Source organism: Pteropus medius, unplaced genomic scaffold (assembly GCF_902729225.1).
Source record: "Pteropus medius unplaced genomic scaffold, Ma_sr-lr_union100, whole genome shotgun sequence".
Lineage (NCBI taxonomy): Eukaryota > Metazoa > Chordata > Mammalia > Chiroptera > Pteropodidae > Pteropus > Pteropus medius.
Window position 1 is genome coordinate 1,127,278 of NW_024349505.1, and position 22,831 is coordinate 1,150,108.

Genomic DNA, 22,831 nt, shown 5'->3' on the forward strand with positions numbered 1-22,831 from the left:
GGCAGTTTAATTTTTTTGAAACCTGAGTGGCCTTGAGGGAGTTTCTCTCCAGAGAAAATTTTCATTTTATTCTTTTAGACACAGGCATTTCATCAGTGAAGGATCACTTTTCATATTTACTTCTTGCATCTGGTTCAGAATTGTTATTACTAGGCTATATTTAAGTTGTCATTTCTAAAATGTATCTCAAGAACCTTTCTTATACTCATCCTATAAAATTCTACTTGTAGTATCAACATCTATTCAGATTCAGTTATATACATACACTTCAAGAATAAGTGTACAATAGTCTTTCTTGCATTCTCATTCTTTCCATTCTGTTTGAATAAGCCATACTTTTATTGTAAAATATTTCATTCATACAAAACATCATATACATATAATATATATGGCCTATATAAAATGGTATTGTAAACATACACACATGTACTCATCTGGCTTAGGGAAAGACAGATATAACCGGTACTCTTAAAACCGATTGTATATGTCCTCCCTGATCACATTCTCTTGGTCATTTTATTAAGGAAACTTTAGCTTGAATTTTGGTTTTATCATTCTCTATTATTCTACAAGGTTTCTAAATATCTATATTCTTCAAGAATATAGTCTTTAGCTTTTTAAAAATAAATTTTTCAATTACAGTTGACATACAATATAACACGATTAGATATTATATAACTTACGAAGTGATACTGATAAATCTAGTACTTCTGATACAATACATAGTTATTTCAATATTATTGACTATATTCCTAATGCTGTAATTTACATCCCTATTTTTATAACTGCTAATTAGTAATTCTTAATCTCTTCATCTTTTTCACCCTTCTCTTCAACCCCCCTCCTTTCTAGCAATCATTATTTTGTTCTCTGTATCAATGAGTTTGTTTCTATTTTATTTTTTAGATCCCATAAATAAGTGAAATCATATGGCATTTGTCTTTCTCTGTCTGACTTATTTTGCTTAGAATAATACCTCTAGGTTCATCCATATTGTTGCGAATGCCAAAATTTCATTCTTTTATATGACTGAGTAATATTCCATCAATTACATGTACCACATCTTTTTCTATTTATGTAATGATGGACATTTACATTTCTTCAATATCTTGGCTATTATAAAGAATGCTGCAATGAACATAGTGGTGTATATATTTTTGCGAATTAGTGTTTTGGATTTCTTCAGATAAATACCCAGAAGTGGAATTGCTGGGTCATATGGCAGTTCCACTTTTAATTTTTTGAGGAACTATATACTCTTTTCCATAATGTTTGAACCAATTTACAATCCTACTAACAGTGCACAAGGGTTCCCTTTTTTCTACATCCCCAACATTTATTGTTTGTTGATTTATTAATGATAGCTATTTTGACAGATGTGAGGTGATAGCTCATTGTGGTTTTATTTTACATTTTCCTGATGATTAGTAATGTTGAGCATCTTTTCATATGTCTGTTGGCCATCTGTATGTCCTCTTTGGAGAAATGTCTATTCAGGTTGTCTGCCCATTTTTTAAATCAGATTATTTTTTCGGTGTTTAATTGTATGAATTCCTCATATATTTTTGGATATTAACTCCCCCCTTATCAGATGTATCATTGGCAAATATCTTCTTTCATTCAGTAGTCTTTTCATTTTATTAATGGTTTCCTTCAATGTGCAAAAACTTTTTAGTTTGATGTAGTCTCATTTGTTTATTTTTTGTTTCCCTTGCCAAGGAGATATATTCAAAAAGATATTGCTAAGAATGATGTCAAAGAGTTTACTGCCTATGTTTTCTTCCTGCAGTTTGATAGTTTTGGGTCTTATATTTAAGTCTTCGATCCATTTTGAGGAGATTTTTTTATATGGTGTGAGAAAGTGGTCTAGTTTCATTTTTTTTTTTTTTTTTTTTGCATGTATCTGTTCAATTTTCTCCACACCATTTATTGAAAAGACTTTACCCCATTGTATATTCTTGCCTCCTTTATCTTAGATTAATTGACTATAAGGTGTTAGTTTATTTCTGGGCCCTCTATTCTGTTCTGTTGATCTCTGTGTGTGATTACCATGCTGTTTTGATTATCATAGCCTATAGTTTAGTTTATCAGGTAGTGTGATACCTCCAATTTTATTCTTCTTTTTTCATTATTGTTTTGGGTATTCAAGGTGTTTTGTGGTTCCAAATAAATTGTATAATTATTTCTTCTAGTTCTATGAAAAATGCCATTGGTATTTTGATAGGGATTGCATTGAATCTGTAGATTGCTTTGGGTAGTATGAACATTATAACGACGTTAATTATTCCTATCTGTGAGCATGGTATATGCTTCTATTTATTTTCATCTTCAATTTCTTTCTTCTGTGTCTTACAGGTTTCCGAGTACAGATCTTTTACCTCCTTGGTTAAATTTATTTCTAAGTATTTTATTTTTGATGCAACCATAAATAAAACCATTTCTTAATTTTTCTTTCTGATCATTCATTTGGTGTATACAAATACAAATGATTTCTGAATATTAATTTTGTATCCTGCTTTTTACTGAACTCAGGTATCAGTTCTAATAGTTTTTTGGTGGGCTCTTTAGGGTTCTCTATATATATTTTTATGTGCAAATAATGATAATTTTAGTTCTTTCTTTCCAATTTCTATCTCTTTTATTTCTTGTGTGATTGCTGTGGCTAGGACTTTCAGTACTATGTTAAATAAAAGTGATGAACATGGACATCTTTTGTCTTGTTTCTGCTGTTAATAAAAAAGCTTTCAGCTTTTCACCATTGAGTATGATATTAGCTGTAGATTTATCAGATATGGCCTTTATTATGTTAAAGTATGTTTCTTTATCCTCACTTTGTTGAGAGTTTTTATTAGGAAAGGATGTTGGATTTTGTCAAATGCTTTTTCTCCATCTATTAATATGATCATATGATTTTTATCCTCCATTTTGTTAATTGATTTGTGGAAATTGAACCAAGCTTGCATCCCAGAATAAATCCCACTTGATTGTGGTGTATGTTCTTTTTGATGTATTGCTGAATTCGGTTTGCTAATATTTCATTGAGGATTTTTACATCTATGTTTATCAGAAATATTAGCTTATATTCTTTTTTTTTTTTTTTTTTTGTAGTGTCTGGTTTTGGTATCAAGGTAATGCTGGCTTTGTAAAATGAGTTTGGGAGCTTTCCTTCCTCTTCAAATTTTTGAAATAGTTTGAGAATGATAGGTATTAACACTTCTTTGAATGTTTGGTAAACTTCACCTGTGAAGCCATCTGTTCTAGGACTTTTGTTTATTGGGATTTTTTTTTATTATTGATTCGATTTTGTTAGTAGTTATCATCCCTTCAGATTATCTATTTCTTCCTGATCTGATCTTGTTCTTTTGCTTCAAAGGTTTTTTTCACTTTGTAGAAATAGTATTATAAGTTATGTATATTTTTGCAATTTGATCTTATTCTCCAAACAGTATATTTAATTTCTTTCATTTCAATGTGTATTATTTTGATTTATTCATTTTTGCTGCACAATGTTATTCCATCCTATGAAATCCATTTTTTCATTCTTACATTGATAGACATGTTTCCACTTTGAGGGATATTACAGTGTGTATCAGCTGTGAACATTCTTATATATGTCTCCTGGTGCTCACATGCGAGAGTTTCTGCAGGTATGATATACACCTGGATGTAGAATTGATGATCGTAACATGTTTATCTTGGCTTTACTAGATAATGCTAAATTGTTTTCAAAGTAGTTGTACCAGTTTACGCCCTATAGCTGCTCTGTATAAAAGTTGCTATATTATGTGTCCTTGCCATTCTGGGTAGGAAGTATTTCATTGTGTCTTAATTTACATTTCTCTGGTTACTAATGAGATCATATTTTTGTATTTTTATTGCCCATTTATATTTTTCTTCCTCTGTGAAATATCTATGCCTTTCTGATTTGTAGGAATACTTTGTATATTGTAGACATATATGTTGCAAACATCGAAATATAAAAAGGGGAAGAATGGCCTATCTGAAAAGTGATATTTGGGCATAACTATAAATCATGAGAGAGAAACCCATGCAAATATCTAGAGAAAGCCTATTTTAGGTAGGATAAACATTGTAAAGAATCCACTCAATAACAGTATGAGTTCCAAGAACAGTATGAGTTCCAATATAGATGGAATCCACTCAATAACAGTAACAGTTCCAAGAACAGTATGAGTTCCAATATAGATGGAACAAGGGGGGGGAAATGTAAGATAAACTATATTCTATGTAATCTCTGTCTATGCAATATTATGTTGGATCTTGTAAGGCTTGATAAAGAATTTGCATTTCATTGTAAGTAGAATGAGAAGTCACTGAGGATACTGAACAAGGAGTAATGTAATCTGATTTAAGTTTTTAAAGGCTCACTCTGCTGGGTAGAGAATAGACCATAAGTTACAAGAATGAAAACTGGGAAACCAGACAGCACATGTGCAATAGTCCAACTGTGATGAAATTATGGTGGAAGCAGTGGCAATGTAGAAAAGAGATCGGATTTGGTTATGTGTTCAAGCTAATCTATCAGGATTTGCTGATGAATTGGATATGAGGTGAGAAAATAAGTGAGGTATCAAGGATGATCTAGTGTTTGGGGGCAGAGGACGTATATAAATTGAGTTGTAAAACTGAAATCTGTAGTTTGAGGGCCAGAACATCAAAGTTCTGTTCTAAGCACAGTAAGTTTTAGGTGTTTATTAGGCATACAAGTGTATAAATTGAGTAACAGTTGTATAGTTGAGTCTAGAGTTTCCAGAAAAAGTTGAGGCAGGAGTTGTAACTTTGTTAACTATCCACATATAGATTATATTAAAGATATAGGACTAGATGCAAACACTTAGAAAGTGTAGATATCTAAGAGAAATTCATGGACTGATCTTTGAGCTCTCCGAGATTTAGAAACAAATGATGGAAAAAAAGCCAGCCAGGAAGACTGAAGGATTGGCCACAAGAATGAGGTATGTGGAACCCTAGTGAACAGAGTGTTAAAAAAAGTGATTATATGTGTCGTTCCATTGATCGGTTGATTACAGTGAGAACTGAGAATTGACCATTGTTTTTGGCAGGTAGAAGTCTTTGGTGATCTTACTGAGAACAATTTTTTTGGAATAGGGAGGAAAAAACCTGACTAGAGTGGGTTAGAGGGAGAATGAGAGGAGAAGAAATAGTCATGTGTCTCCATGGGGTGGAGTATGAATAAGAGTGACTATTAAAAGATGCAGTTGAGAAGGCAAATGATTTCAAAGACAAGTCCTTGAGTAGATGAGAAGGAATAAGTTCTAGTGCTGCTGAAATGAAAGGACCACAGGCAATTCATGCATTGTAATAGGGAAGTATAGGAGTGACCATACTGTAGATTAACTACAAAAAAAGTCTCCAGATCTTCTGTTTATCTAAGCCACAAAAAAAAAATCAGTTATTTCTGATTCTATCCCTCAAAACAACATCCATCAGGTTGAAAGAGATACAACTATCAAGTCATTCTCTCCGTCTGCTTTCTTACACCCCCATAACAACCCTCTAGTATCTGAGCCCAAGTTTTCCTTCTTTCCAGCAAAGCAATGCAAGCTCCCATGCATATCCTCTCTTGAAGATAGATGGGGGCAAGGTAAGAATAGTAGGGTGGAGATGGGTACTGGTCTCATATATCTAGTCTCTATTTTGTTTACCCCAAATTCCAGGTGCTATTATTGTTCAAAAGTATATAAATACTGTAATTAATCCAAAGTCATTTTAAATTGCTAGTGAATTCCAAGTCTTTTTGCCATTATCTATTTTCTCAATCAACAAATGCTAAAAGTACAATTATGAGAAGTTCTATAGATTTGTTTCTTATAGAATTTAATAGTGGTTCTTCTACATGAAGGTTAGGAATCACTTCTTTGAAAAAAAAAAATACCTTATATAAAATCCAGTAGATATATTTAAAAAGGGACACTGTTCACATTCTTTCATCATACTCTTGCTGTGATATTCTTATTTGAAGCTCTATGCTAAATCAAAACAACTTTAATAACAGCAAATATTCATTGGGAATCCACTATATAATAGACAGTTTGTAAAGCTTCAGATCTACATTGGTAAATAAAACAGACCTGCCCCTATCCTCATGGGGCAATTAGCCAAGTGGAGGAAGTTGTGGGCTCTGAATGAAATAATTGCAGCAAAAGAGAATAACAACAGGGAAGCTACTCAGAGTGGGTGTCAGGAAGACATAATATATTCTTTTATTCATTCAGCATTTATTTATTGAGGTACTACCAGCCACTGAAGAGGATATACAAAGCTGACAAAGAGGTGGTACCTTTATTGAAGATCACAGTAAAGGACAGGGAAACTGTCTTTAACCTTTTTCTTAATATCTCCAAGGGAAAATAATGTTATTTGTAGCTACAATTGTGTATGTGATTGCAGAGTTTACATATTTAAATTGCAACCACTTTTGGGCTCTGGATCTTAAAAAGGAAAAAAAAAATATTTGTATATTTTACTCTAATATATGATAGAGTAAAGGCAATTCAAATAAGATTAGCACAGATGTGCATGTGTATTTACAGTTCATATTTTATATAAAGTTAGGAGTTAAGCTTAACTGCCTTTTTATAAACAGCTATTTGTTTTTATTTAACTTGCGAAGAGAAAAAAATTGTGACTGGATGCTTGAGAATGTAATTAATGAGATCCAAATCATAGGTTTGATCTCACATACAAACCTCATAGAAAAAAATTTTCTAAAGTAGTGTTTTCTGAATTGTTAATTCCATGAGATATTAATAAGATTTTCATCAAATAATAAGTCTAGATATAGTTGGGAAACACTATATATTAATATTATTTTCTTAGAGATTCATAAGCCATACAATGTATTAAAGGTTCTGAGATATATTAAATTAGGTAAGGATATTGCTTTAACTTTTCAAATCCAGCATTATTTAAACATATATGACCATAGAAGCCTTTGCTGTTTATTTGAGTTTTGGAGGGAGGGTAGAATAGGTGATTAGGAACACTCGCTAACACCATGAAATGCGTACTGAGTACTTAGTTTCCCTTTCTCTCTCATTTCTTTTCAATCAAGTTCTAAAAATTATAACCAATGTTAATGAGTGTCAAGCACTCTACCATGTCCTTTACACATTTTCTTGCATAAGCTAATGGTGGTGTTAAGAGGTAAATGCCATATTTAAAATATGAATAAACTGATACCTGGGCAAGTAAAGTTATAATCCCAGGTGTAAAGCTTTAAATGACAGGATTTATACCCAGATATGGGCAACCCAAAGAGTTATTACGTCACTTAAGATATATTTTCTGAAGACCAAACTGGTATTGAAAGGGGTTTAGTGTAGAGGTGGCAAGATGTAACATTTTTAGCACTTTAGGAAAACATGTCTTAATACATTTTTCAATTCTTTAACATAATTCTCCTGATGTTCAAAGTTCATTTTTGACTTATATTGCTTGATTAGCTCTGAAAGAATCATTAGCCTGCAGAGGGGAAAAAACAGCTATGGTCTACTGAAAAGACTGTAGTCTTTTCCTGACCATACTATTTAATCTTGCCCCATTCACTCAAATCACTATCACATTACACACATTTTACTCATAGCATGTACCATTGTTTGGTATTATTTTACTCTTTACGGGCCTTTTCCATCTTCCACCCAGAATATAAGCTCTTTGAAGGCAGATACCTTATCTGATTGTTCACTGCTGTAATTTCAGAACCTTAAACTGCCTCTGGCACATAAAACCAGTCAATAAATGTTTCATGAGTGAAAGAAAGGATAAAGGAAGATAACCATTGATTAATAGCTCTGCTCTGGTATTTTTTAGCTTTACAAACTTAGCCAATTACTTAGCCTCTCTAAACCGATTCTTCGTATTTAAAAGGTAAATGGTAATATTTATTTCAAATGGATGAGCTGCGAGTTAAATTAGATAATATATATAAATGGCCTAGTTCAATATTAACTCATCTTTAAACTTTGCTTTTATCATGTACACTTTTTAAAACTGGAACTCATGAAAAGACTGGATCACTAGCAAAACAATAACTGCTATATTAATTCAGACTGTGCATTATGTAATCAGCACATTAAGAAATTTGTTATGGGTATAAGACTCTCTAAAATCTGATCCAAGTGTAAAAAGTTTGGTTTTCAAAGAGATTCCAATATTTCGTAATTTAATCAAATCCCAATAAAACCAAAACTAAAAAGGTATGAAAAAGAGAAAGGAGGTTAAAGTACATTGGAAGAAAAACCATTTTAGAGTTATTATTGGGGAGAAGGGGAGTAGGTGTATGTCATATTTTCTCTTAACCATAGTATTTTAGGATTAGAATGAACCTTAAAAATTTTAGTTCAACATTTGTGCTACTTCCTATAATCTCTTGCCTAAATCTCTTTCCTAGAATCCCACCAAATGAACATGCAATCCCTTCCTGAAACTTTGAGCTCTATCATTCTAATGCTAGGCACACCACCTTCTCTACTTTTCATTTTCTCAATCTACAAATAGAATTAATAATACCTACCTTTCACGTTTGCCGTGAGGCTAAATGATACATATATAAAATTCCTGGCATACAGCAGATACTCCATAAACATTATTTTGTTTTTTTCATTTTGTCTAGAAATTTATTAGACATAATTAATCTATTACAGTAGAGGATTCGGACAAAGTAAAAATAGTTATTTAAACTTTTTATTTACTCTGATCTAGCTGCTTTCATTTCTCTTAAAATTCCCATACTCCATAAATGTTACTTTCCTTCCCTCTAATGATTTATCCCTTCCCTAGGGAGCCCAACTGATCTCTGTAAACAATTCTGAATCCTTTTTGTATAGTGACATTGGCATTTGTTTCCCTGTCACCTACAAGTTCTAGCTCAACTCCTTGGGTACTTTATAGAACAAGTGTAGTTCTTTTCTTTATGGCAATACCTGAGCTCAGAAATCACAAAATCAAATGTTTATAGAGGCCAAGCAGGTAACATAATTGAGTAGAATGACAAAACTTCAGAAAATTGACCAATAGCCTACTACCAGTTTGTGATGGGAACGGGGGCATATTGGATTATCTGCCCATGTGCCATTCCACAGCAGCAGCTACAACTCAACTCTAACAGATTGCTGCCATCCAAGTAATCAGGGATGTTTTCACAGCTTTGGAAAGCACTGTATGAGCCAAACAAAATGTCTATAGGCCAGATCAGGCATTAGAGTCATCAGATTGCAACCTCTGCTTGGATTATTGCAAACAGTTATCAGGTTTCCCTTAACCTTTTTTTCTTAGCTAATCAGAACAGCCAATTCATACTGTTAAGCAGCCTATGCCTGACACGGAGCAGGTTAGGCTGAAATCCAGCCTGTCCTCTAGTCACCAGGACTTTTTCTAATTCACCTCAGTGTGCCTGTGAACTGGCATCAGCCAAACAAACATCCTAACTGCCTTCAACCACTCTTCATGACACAGATCTTCTACTTTTCTAGCCATCAGAATTTTTTTCTTCCTAACATCACAATTCATCAAAGTAGAAATCCTAAAAATTGTCTAGAAATACCAATATGGCCTGACCAGCACAGGGTGTACACTTTCTCTTCTTTTAATTTAGAAGAGATTCTTAATTTTGGGTCCTTAGATCTCATAATAGTCTATATATTGATTTCAAGGAATTTCAAGAGATCTATGAACCCACTTGAAAATGTGTACAAAATTTTGTGGGGTTTGCATATGTGTATGCATATCTTTTAACAGAGTCTTAAAAAAAAACTCAAAAGAAAATTCAACATCTATTAAAGATTTTTAATTAATGTAGTCTAAAGAATTAGCTTTGGGGGACATTCCTGTCAGAATATTGACCAATATTAAGCTTAGTCTCTACTAAAAGCCACTTGGCTTTTCATACATGTTAATGCAAAGCTCAATAACCACCCCCACTGGATATTGGTGTAATTACCATACCCCACTAACCAAGTTAATGCTGGTATTATCAATTCTTCGATCCCAGTCTGAGACCTAACATTTTTACTTATTCAATTTCATTTTTCAGATTGATGCTAAAACCTATAATATTATGACTCTAAGATTTTAGAAAAATAATACTCTGCTGGAAGATTCAGTTGATATGTACTTACATTAATGTTTTTTTTTTTTCTCTGTAGGTCGAAAGTTTAAAAAGTTCAATAAAGTCAGAGTTATGAGAGCACTAGATGCTGTTGCTCTCCCACAGCCAGTGGGCATTCAAAATGAAAGCCAAGCCCTAAGCCAGAGAATCACTTTTTCACCAAATCAAGACCCACAGTTGTTTCCCGCAATGATCAGCCTGCTAATGAGCATTGAACCTGACATGATCTATGCAGGACATGACAACACCAAACTTTATACCTCCAGTTCTTTGCTGACAAATCTTAATCAGCTAGGCGAGAGACAACTTCTTTCAGTAGTCAAATGGTCTAAATTACTGCCAGGTAAGAATCATATGTAAATAGTAGCATGTAATAAAAATTTTACTATATTTGTTGTCCTAGTAGATTGTTAAATAAAATAGTCTATGCAGTAAATTAACTATAAATGGTAGGTTATAGTATGGATTTCAGCAGTTCAAAATATTTATCTAGGATCCTAGGTTATTTATCTATTTGTCTAGGACCTTACTCTGTGCTATGGAGATACAAAAGATGTAGCTAACACTCTGAATCTTACTGATGAATCAAGAATTATATACATCAAACAGTTAAAGAATAGCTTGTTTATGTGTTCAATCACAGACGTTATCGTAGTTCAGAGACAAACTGACAATCTTCTTAAAAATGTATAGTTCCTTCTAAACTCTAATTTTACCAAGCTCAATTAGTTGAAAATAAAACTGAATGGATCTATTTATATAACAAATCAAAATAATATTCAGAGTACAGCAGGGTATCTACAGTCAATTAAGAATCAAAATCCCTAAACATAAATAATTTTGACAGAAATGAACCTCTAGTCATTATTTTCCCTAAATTATACCTAGATAAAGGGGGTAACAATGAGAATTTAAATTATATCATCACAAAATGATTTCAGTGACTTAAGCTATTTTAGCTTCCTCAGCACCACTTTATAGGAGTCAAGAAGTTGAAAGAATTTCAAGGATGCAGTTCTCACTTGGCTAAATTTTAGATTGCCGGGCCAGGAAAACATGTGGGTAGCAATTGCTTGTGGAGGTGTTAATCCTATAATTAGAAATAGAACTTTTTAAAAATTACAATGTCTGTATACCAATAATATCTTTATATTCCTTTAATATAATTAATAAAATTCACTCTTCTAATGGAGATAAAGTAATTTTATAGAAAAATCAAAATGCCCAGTTTTTTATTAGCTTTAGTCTTATTGAAGGGTCTTGGACAAGAAATGATTTTTTTTTCTATTAGAAAAGTTCTGAATGTCTAAATCTTACAATGAATATAAATTTCAATAGATCTTTATTAAATAAAAATATTACAACACCATTGTTTTAAAATGAACGTTTAAATATATGTTTAACTTTTCTCAGTTTTTCTATTAGAAAAGATAATACCTTATTTTTTTGTTGACATAGTTCATATTTCTTTTGTTGATATTTTGAAGGTTCTTTACTGTTTAAAAAGATCCTGCTATTAGTTGGAGAAGCTAGAAAATAACCAGATATAGTTTAAAAGATAGCTTTTATCCTAAGTGAATAAATTGAGCTTTTTAAGTTGAAACCCTGTCATCTTTCCATGCTCCCTCAAAAAGAGTGAGAGGAAATTTTTACATTGAATTTGGTGGCAACTTTTTAATGTTGCAAAATGTAATTCTCGTGTAAATAAGTAGATATGATAGCACCACCAGTATTAAATGTACTGTTTCCATTGCTTGTGTGATAAGGGAAGCATTATTGTCAAAGTACTATTGGTCATGATCTTTTAAACCATATTTGCCTGGCCTGAATTCTGGAGTAACTCGAATGAATGATGAAAATGGTTAATGAACCAGAGTGAAAGAACTTCAAGCGACATATGTATATATGGTAATATGGTATCATTAGCTACTCAAAAACTTTCAGTTGACTTTAAATCAGAGTACAGGTTTTATTCACTTGATTCACTAAATAAATGTCTATTGCATACAAGCTGTATGTGAGACCTAACAAACAGTGTTGTTAGAGAAACCAGAAGGCTGTGCTCGTGATATGAATGCATATTGATACAGCACATTCTAGCATCATATGATTTTTATCCTTAATTTCATTTATGCGATATATCACATTGATTTGTGCTTATTGAACCAATTTTCTATCATGGAATAAATCTCACTTGATCACAGTGTATGAACTTTTTAATGTACTGCTAAATTTGGTTTGCTAAATTCTTTTGAGGATTTTTACATCTATGTTCATCAGGGATATTGACCTGTAAATTTTTTATAGTGTCTCTATCTGGTTTTGTTATCAGGGTAATGCTGGACTTGTAGAATTAATTTGAGAGCCTTTGCTCTTCTTCAATTTTTTGGAATAGTTTGAGAAGTTAGATATTTTTTTTTTTTTTTTTTTGACTCTAGTAGATTTCACTTATGAAGCCAGCTGGTCCAGGATTTTTGCAGGAGTTTAATTACTGATTCTATTTTATTATGAGTATTCAGTTTGTTTGAATTTTCTGTTTTTCCTGATTCAGTCTGAAAGAGTGTATGTTTCTAGGAATTTATCCATTTCTTCCAGGTTGTCCAATTTGTTGGCATATGAATATTTGTAGTATTTTCTTAGAAGCCATTGAATTTCTGTGGCATCAGTTGTCACTTCTCTTTCATCTCTGATTTTATTTTTTCTTAATGAGTCTGGCTAAAGATTTATCAATTCTGTTTATCTTTTCAAAAAAACACCTCTTTATTGAATTGATCTTTTCTATTTTTTTTAGTCTCATTTCATTTATTTCAGCTCTGATCTTTATTATTTCCTTCCTTCCTCTTTGAGCCTTGTTCCTGTTTATATAAAGTGAGATTATTTTTCTCTAAGATTTTTCCTCTTGAGGTAGGTTTATATTTCTATACATTTCCCTCGTAGACTGTTTTTGCTGTGTACCTTAGATTTGGGGTCATGGTGTTTTCGTTTTCATTTCTCCAAGATATCTTTTGATTTCCTCCATCTTTGTTAACTTATTCATTGTTTAATGGCATATTATTTAGCCTCTATGTGTTTGTGTTTTTTCCACTTTTCTTGTAATTGATTTCTAGTTTCATTCATTAATAGCATGTTTAGCTTCTATGTATTTGAGTTTTTCCCAGTTTTCTTATCATTGATTTTGTTTCATACCATTGAAATCAGAGAAGATGCTTGATATTTCAATCTTCTTAAATTTGAGATTTGTTTTATGGCTTATCTTGTGGTCTGTCCTAGAAAATGTTCCATGTATTCTTGAAAAGAATGTATATTCTGCTATTTTGGGGGTAAAATGTTTTGTATATATCTATTAATCTGATATAACGTCTTTTAAGGATACAGTTTCCTTGTCGATCTTGTCTGAATTGTTGGTCTATCCATTGATGTAAGAGGGGTGTTAAGGTCCCATATTATTATTGTATTACTATCGATCTCTTCCTTTATATCTGTTAATATTTGCTTTATGTATTCAGGTGCTCCTACATTCGGTGCATAGATGTTTATAAGATTTATATCCTTTGTTGGATTGAACTCATTATCATTAAGTAATGCCCTTTTTTGTCTCTTGCTAATCTTTGTTTTAAAGTCTATTTTGTCTGTTTTGTTACTCCAGCTTTTGTTTCATTTCCATTTTCATAAAATATTTTTTCTATACCTTCACTTTCAGTCTGTGTCTTTCGATCTGAAGTGAATCTCTTGTAGGCAGCCTATGTATAGGCACTTTTTAAAAATCATGTAAGCCACCCTATATCTTTTGATTAGAGTATTTAATCCATTTACATTTAAAGTATTATTAGTTAATAATAAGACAGGTATGTAGTTATTGACATTTTATTGTTTTCTATTATTTGTGGTTCTTTGTTCCTTCTTTTGCTCTCATACATTGATGACTTTCTGTAGTTTATGCTTAGATTCCTTTCTTTTTATTTTTATATATCTAGTATAGATTTTTGGTTTGCAGTTATCATGTGCTTCATATATACCAAACTATGTTTATAGCAGTCTATTTTAAGTTGTTGGTTACTTAAGTTCAAATGCATTCTAAAACCACTACATTTTATACTCACCCTCATTTGTTTTTTTCATCCTTTGTGTCTTGTATGTATGTGTATCCCTTAATTTATTGTTGTATTTATACATAATCTTACTGCTTTTATTTTTAACCTTTGTACTAGCTTTATAATTGGTTGATCCATTATCACTAAATGTTTGCCTTTGTCAGTGAGATTTTTCCTTTCCTATGTTTTATTTTTAGTTTTGCCCTTTCATTTTTTACTTTAAAAAGATCCCTTTAGCATTTATTGCAATACCAGTTTACTGGTGATGTACTCCTTTAATTTTTGTTTGTCTTGGAAACTCTCTCTCCTTAAAATTTAAATGATAAACCTTCTGGATAGAGTTTTTCCCTTTTGTGACTTTGAATATATGATGCCAATTCCTTTTGGCCTGCAAAGTTTCTGTTGAAAATCAGCTGACAGTCTTATGGGAGCTTCCTTGTAGGTAATTAGCTGCTTTTCTCTTGCTGCTTTTAAGATTCGCTTTGTCTTTAACACTTGGCACTTTAATTATGATGTGTCTTGGTGTGGGCCTCTTTGGGTTCATCTTCTTTAGAACTCTCTGTCTTTCCTGGACTTATTTCCTTTGCCAGGTTAGGGAAGTTTTCTGTCATTATTTCTTCAAATAGGTTTTCAGTACATTTCTCTCTTCTTCTTCTAGAATGCCTATGATGTGAATGTTGATGCACTTGATGTTGTCCAGAGATCCCTTAAACCATCCTCATTTTTTCTTTTTGCTGTTATGATTGAGTGTGTGCCATTACTTTATTTTCTAGATCACTGATTAGATCTTCTGCTTCATCTAATCTGCTGTTGATTCCCTCTGCTGTATGTTTTTATTTTTTTCAGTTATTGTATGCTTCATTTCTGATTGGTTCTTTTTTTTATGTTCTTTGTTGCAGTTTTGAGTTCATCTATTCTCTTGAGTTCATTACCAATGTTTTGAACTTTTTGCCTGGTAGATTACTTGTCTCCATTTTATTTAGTACTTTTGTGGAGTTTTATCCCATCCTTTCATTTGGGACATATTTGTATCCTCATTTTGGCTAGCTCTGTGTTTATTTCTGTATGTTAAATAGATCTGTTACATCTCCTGAGCTTGAAGGTGTCCTGTAGGGCACTGCAGCACAGTAGCCACTGGTTTCCTGAGCCAGGTGCTCAAGGTATGTTTCCTGTGTGGGTTGTGTGTGTTCTGTTTTAATTGGGCTCCCTTACTGCTGGCATGTCAGTGGCTGGCTGTGACTACAGTAGATGAGCTGTTTGTGGGTGCTGATTTCAGGGATTGGGAGTCACTTTACCAGGGATGTGGTGCCAGCCAAGGCCACTGTTTGTGGAGCTGCTTGGGTGGGGCTCTGGTGCAATCCAAAGCTGGCTGCTGGGTGTATCAGGTCTGGAATCTCTTGAGAGGGCCTCCACTGTGGGCTGAGGTCAGCTGCTGCTTTTGCTAAGTTTGGGGCTGCTTGATAGGGGCCATGATGCAAGTCAAGGCCAGGTACCACTTGTGCTGAACTTTGGGCTAATTTGTTGGGTCTACTTTGCCAGCCGAGAATGGCAGCTGCTTGTGCCAAGCTCAGAGCCACTAGGTGGAAGATACAATGCAAGTTGAGGTCAGTCACCACTTGTGTGATGTTTGCAGGCCTTTGGGAGAAGCTGTAGTGTTATCTGAGGCTGACTGCCACTTGTGTGGGCTTTGCAGACCTTTTTGAGAATTTCTGGAGCAAGAGCTAAGGCTCTCATGGAGGATCTAGAGTCACTGGAAGAGGTTCCAGCTGTGCAAGCAGGCTGAGTAGGGCAGGGATTCAGGGAGCACCACAGTTGGCCAAATGATGTTACCTAGGTTAATGGACAGTGACAGATTATGCACCTGCCTTCATAGAGCCAACTGGATGGGAGGAGAGGTTAAGAAAAGAACGACAGTAACCTGCCAGTGCTGTCTCCTGAGAGGGTTCCCCCGATTATGCCCCTTCAGCCCTTACCTTAAAGTTAGTCAATTTAATTTCTCCCTGTACGACCCAGGTGCTTCTTGAGTTGCTGTCCAGATTGGAACTTGGAGCAAGTGAGTGACTGCCTGAACTCTTTATAACTACGTCTCAATCTCCCGCAGCCTTTTGTCTTTCTCAGACATAATTCTGGCTGTTTTACAAATCTAGATGTTATGGGGACCCCTTGCTTCTCAAGCGAAACTCCATTGCTGAGCTATCTCTCCTATTTATTAATCGTCACACCATGGGTATAGGGTCTGTCTGGACCAAGTCTCCACCCCGCCTACCCATTTCGATGTGGCTTCTTTATATCTTTAGTTATAGGAATTCTGTTTAGCTAGTCTTTGGGTGTTTCTTAGTGATGTTTGTTCTATAATTCAGTTGTAATTTTAATGTTCTTGGGAGGAGGTAAGTTCAGACTTTAACTACTCCACTATCTTGACTCTGCTTGAATCTCCATTCACTCACATGTTGATCCTCTGTGAAAGATGGACTTTTGTTAAATGAATCTTACTAATACACCAGGATGTCAGTTTGCTTATTTAAAGTGCAGAAAAAAGATACTGCTGGGAGAACATGTTGGAAGATCAGATCATACAGCAAGAAATGTATTTGGAAAGTCAGATTGATATCAGATTTAGAATGATAACCATGCATGAGGGTCCCAAGGTATATATCTGCAGGTCCTTGAGAGGATTCTTGTTGCCAGGTCAGGATTTCATTTCTTTTTTGTCTATGCTCTTCTATTATCTTGAATCTGTTACATAATTATAGTTTATCTAACATATTGTATCTCAGAAATATATTTGAATCTGTTAAAGAAAAAAATCACATCTGAAAACATTTCTAAAAGAAAGGGTTTATTGAGCCAAAGCTAGATGGAAAAGTCCAGGTCTGGGGGCATAAAGTCTAACCACCAGCAGCAGGGCTGAATAGAGAAGATGACATGTCTATCATCCTGGAATTGATGTGCTCTTTTATACCTTATGTTTTTGGGAAGGAAGATGTAAGCTGTTTTAAAAGAATTTACATTGGCTATAGATAGGGAAGATGGGGGAAGTGGAAAAAGGTGAAGCAGGGACAGTTCTAAGATAGGTACAGTCTGTAAAGAAGAGATATTTACTACTTTTGATTGGTTATGTACAACAGTTCTGAAAGTATTAAGTAGAATGAGGTGGAGTCTGATGGTCCATTACTTTTTAAACAGCCACCTGGAAGGTGATTCAAAGCTTCAACATACATTCAGTAATGTGAGCAGTCTTTTGTTAGTTGGCTCACAGCTACTAACTGGTTAATTACTCTTGTCTCTTTCTCTCTGACCTGCTGCAATTTAATTTAGGACTGCAGGATTTTTTTCTTGTCACAGTTTAAAAGAGACTTGGAAGATACTTTAGCCTCATGACAGCACATTTACAAGTGACCTCTTAGGATACATTGCATCTGACATATTGCATTGATATATGAATGATTTTACATTCATTTTTAGCTGTAACTGTAACTTCCATGTTTGATATTTTCATTTGGAGTTTGAAGCAACACACATTTGCAAAATTTAAAAAAATGAACAAGATATGCTATTAAGGAACTTTCAATCAATGAAATATGTAAGATTCTCAAACAACTATAGTGAAAGTAACATAAGATACAGATATGTATGGGAACAGAAGAACATTTTTGGCTTCAGGGACTAGAGAAGGCTTCAGAGTCAAGGTGTCAGTTAAATTGCACCTTGGAAGAGAAATGAAACTTTGATAAATCATGATAAGAAGAGAAAGCATTCCACAATGAAAACTTGGGAACCATCCTTGTGCTGGTCTAATGCATTATTCACAAAAAAATACCTAACACCTTTATTTTACAAGTAACATAAAAAATGTTATATCTTCCTTCCACAGTGTAGTAATTAAAACTTTTAATAGCTGCTGATTTAGAAAATACATTTGTACATATGGTTTCTCAAACACAACTACAGTAAGTACTGGCCTCCTGGGGGTTTCATTACCCAAGTATTAAAAAGTGGCTTATAGTAAATTAGAGGCATAAGTTATGGACTGATCAAGCAGAGTCTTGCAAGTCAGGGCCAGCTTTGGAAATTAGTAAGTACTCATTCTCAATCCAACTTCACCTTAAAATATTCTTCATCCCATATAATCAGTACCTTGTAGCAGAACTGACATGATAGAGTGGTTTGAAGAAAATATTTTTCCCTTTGATAAATTTTGTTTTATTTGTTGATAAAAAAAAATCTATTTAGGTCAATGCTTCGACATATTTGAACATTTCTGAATAAATATCTTACTACTTGGTCAGTTAGCCAGACAAATTTCAATCACCAGTATCAGAAGACTGAAACAATCCTTGGCCTCATTTTCTGCCTTTGAAGCATGCCAAAATATCTTTGAAGTCAGTGACAGTCATTGCATATGTGACAAAAGATTTTTTCTTTCTCATAAAGTGAATAAATCAAATTATTTCCCCCAAAAAAAGTGATGGAAAAGAAATGAGATTAGCCTATTAAGAGTAGAATTAGGCTTTAATAAGATTTTATGAAGACTTTCAAAAATGATATTTTGAACATCCTATTCCAGTGAAATTATTTTTGCTGATGTCAACAAAATTATTTACTTGCCAAACCAAATGAATACTTTAAGTCCTTACCATGTTTCACCTGCTTCTGGGGCCATGACAAAGTAACCATTTCTTGCTAAAACTCTTCCTTTGACATTCATCACTTTCCTTTCAGATAGATTTGTTTCTCTCAATTTACACATTTTCTCTTTCCTTTGTAGATTTGTTCTTCCACTCACACCATAAATATGGCATTTTCTGGGTTCCATATTATACTCCAGTATTTCTTCACTCTATATAATCTGGATGAACTCATTCATAGCCTTGTCTTCAACAACCAGTATATTCTGATGACTCCTAAATACAAAGTACTAATGAAGACCCTCTACTGAACTTATTGGACCATGTATTTCAATTGCTTATTATATATTTCCATTTGAATGAACGTCCACATGACCTTCTATTCCATAAACCTAAACTCTTTTTCTATATCTTGAAATGGCACCTCAGACAGAATCTTGGATATTTTTTCCTTGACCTCCTGACCAATTATCAAATTCTATCATCTCTACTTATTAAATGTTATTCATTATACATTCACTGCTACTGCCCTGATTAGTTTAGGTCCTCATAATTTTTTCCTAGATTTCTGCTGTAGTTGCCCCTCCCCCAACTGAGCCTAATATCACAGTTTCACACTGCCCCAAACAATATTCTGTCTCCAAAATCATCTTTCTAAAATAATTATAATTATACTCTTTCCTTTTCAGAACAAAGTCTAAAATTCTTATCCTTAATATCCAAAGCCCATCTGTGATCTGGCCCCTGAATTTGCAACATTATCTCTCTTTTCCTCTTCAAACAAGTCTAAGATTCAGTTCCCACAATGCTTTTGTTCAGTTTCCTGCTTTTTTTTGCCCATATTGTTCTCCCTATGTGGAGGACCCGCACTTCTCCCACATCTTCCCTTGGCTGGTCTTTAACTTGCCTTCAGGATTCTAATCACCTGTTACTTCTCCTTGTAAGATTTCCATGAGCCTTCCCAGATATAGTCAGTCTCCTAGCTCTCTCACATCACCCTTGCCTTTGTCAGTGATACCACTATTATTGTGAGTTATAATTAGGTTCTATTTTTTTGTCTGCCTCACCAGACTACAAGTGTTTAAAGACAGAAAAAGAAACAGCGTTTTTCCAATCTTTACACCTAGTTTCAAGCATAATGCTTCATCCCAAATAGGTGCTTAAAGATTATAGAAATTTAAATTATAGCATTAATAAGAAAAGAACTATGCTGCCTTAGACCATTAAATATCAAGTCCCTGTCCTTAATAAGTCATTAAATATATATTGGTGATCACATTTATTGTGCTGAAGCTCTTTTGTGCTCCTCAAAGTTCACATTTTGCATTAGAAGGTGCTGAGATATTTAAATACTCTGCCTTTGTTATAAATTTACTGTTTTAATACACAACAGTTTCTACAAAAGCAAAACCTATATATTTTATCAGAACTCTGGAAGATAGGAGAACCTAGAAGGTCATTCAGGCTATGTCTTTACTGTATTCTTTTAACTTAATTTAATTTAATTTATTTTTTTAGCAGTAAGGATTGGACAGCTTGTAACAGGGCTTTTGTCAGAAATCATCGGGGAAAGTCACATAAAAGAAGAGGGTATTTTTCTTTACAACCTATTAAACACAATTAGGGATCATCCATCACTTACCTATGAGAAGGTTTTCATTTTGATCATCTCAGATGTACTAAGTTTACCTAGGTGATCATTATCATCAATGAGAATTTGATCTCAGTGTTCCCGTCTTTGTTTATAAAGTAATGAATAATATTACAGTTAATGAAGGAAAAATTGCACTTCTGGACAAGGCATGTTCAAGTCAATTTACCATTGTACGTCTATCACAGTTAAGCTCTCTAACAGGTGGAATAAATAAAGCTGTTTACTTAGTTGCACTCTATTCTGTTAAATGGAAAGAGTACACTTTCTGCTATAAATATTGGTAATTTCATACATTTTCAGATATTTCAGCAAGATTTGCTTTTTATAATAAAAATGCTTCTTCTAGTTTTTAATAACCCCAGAATGCAAAACAAACTTTAAAAAGGGTAAAGTAAATGTAAATATGTAAATATAAACCAAATCTGTTTTTTTTAAAAAATAGATTAACTGTTATATAACTTTGTCAAATTTTAAAAACTACATAGAGATTATCATATAACAAAGGCCTAGAGCAAAAACTATAACATAGTCAAGCAGATATTTAATAGCATAAAATACTTTCTTTATAAAATTATAACATTGTCTAAGAAAGGTACAGAGATAAAAGAATATATTCCTGGAGATGATAGTGAACAATCTGTTAATGTTTTAATACATCTGATTAATTGAACCTAATTTTTCTGAGTCTGCCATTTTTCATATATATACAAAATAATTATTTGTTACTTATCTCTAATAACATATATATGACACATAAATTTGACAAATATATATTTATACTCCACATAAAGATGAGACTATCTGGAATATATGGAGAGAACATAACCTTTTCTGCTACCTACTTTGAGATGATTTCCAGAATCAGGAAATAAATGTCTTTTGCTCTTGAGATCTAAGAAATTAAGTTTGCTTTGATTTTACTCTTGAAATTGGTCACTTGTAGGTGGACTTCAATAGATTCTTGGAGGGAATAGATGTTATTAAACAGCTTTATAGAAAGTGATTGATGTTCCAAAACATTTGTTTTTCTCTGTACGATAATAAAATATTTCATCCACTCTCATTGTTTCAGCTATACTCAAATATAAATAATTTCCAAATTTATATTTCTAGGTCAGTTATTTCTCCACACTTCTAATTCATATATCCAACTACAATCTAGCTATTCCAGAGGTCACTATCAAACATGTCTAAAACTTACTATCTTCTCTCTAACCTATTTCTCCTTCTCTATTTTATTTCATTAATGCTGTTACCATCATCCATCATGCAATTAAAATAATGAAAGATCTATTTGACACCTTCCTCCTCTTACCTACACATAATCATTTGCCAAATTTCTTTGATTTTATTCTTTAAATATTTTTTTGATGCACTCTGATCTCTACTCTTACCCGTTGAATTATTTGGGGTTTTTATCATCCTTCACTTGGTCTTTAGCAATAGTTCCCAAATTCTCTCCCTAAATCCAGACTTATTCTCTGGCAATCATCTTCCACATGGCTACCGAGGACCATCCACAGTATAAATAAGGCTATTCTCGCTCATTGTTCCTTAATAGACATAAAGACTATCCATAATCTGACCCCAAGCTACATTTCCAAACTTATCTCTTTGTTTCTCTCCTTTAAGTTCATCAGTGCTGAGTTGGTGATCCCCCCATCCCAAGTAGGCAAAAAGAGAATTGGAAAGAAATGGAGTGAAGGCTTTGACCATTTATGTCACGACACATTTTGCCCTTTCTGTTATCTTCCCTCTGCCACCAGTACCAGAGAAAGAGCTAAAAGAGGCATGGTGTGAAAGATTAGAGCGCGCGTGCACGCACGCTGCTGCCGCTACAAGCACACACACACACACACACACACACACACACACACACACACACAGAGTCTCTAAACCTCTTTAAGCCACCTGGGAGTTTAAAATAAGACTGGATTGTTTCAAAAAAAACAAAAGTAAGCCAGAAAACTATGGGATCTACTCAGCACATAAGGGATGTTAAAGTTAGATATAGCAAAATTAAAAGCAGTGGTTTTACAAAAATAAAACTAGTTTATGTTTAAATCTCAAAGAATTGAGATCCCTCAACAAACTGATTATATTCTACTTGAGCATTATCTCTTTTTCTTTTAGGGTGTTTTTTCTGATCTTCCAATTGCCTGGTGTACTCCCTCTTAACCTTCTCTATCATTGCACTTATGTGCTTGTTTCTCTTGTTCTGAGATTCTTTTAAAGGCAAGGGTTGTGTCTTATCTATCTTTGTAACCCCAGCATTTTAACATGTGACCAGTATACAAATAGCTCTCAA

General features: G+C 33.5%; 1 protein-coding gene across 1 annotated transcript in view; it reads left to right on the forward strand.

Moving 5' to 3' along the window:
* The window catches only part of PGR (progesterone receptor), a 90,050-nt gene that overhangs the window by 43,723 nt on the left and 23,496 nt on the right, over positions 1-22,831 (forward strand). Inside the window, exon 4 of the mRNA XM_039881974.1 lies at positions 10,188-10,493. Coding sequence (XP_039737908.1) covers positions 10,188-10,493 — 306 coding nt within the window. The remainder of the gene's footprint in view (positions 1-10,187; positions 10,494-22,831) is intronic.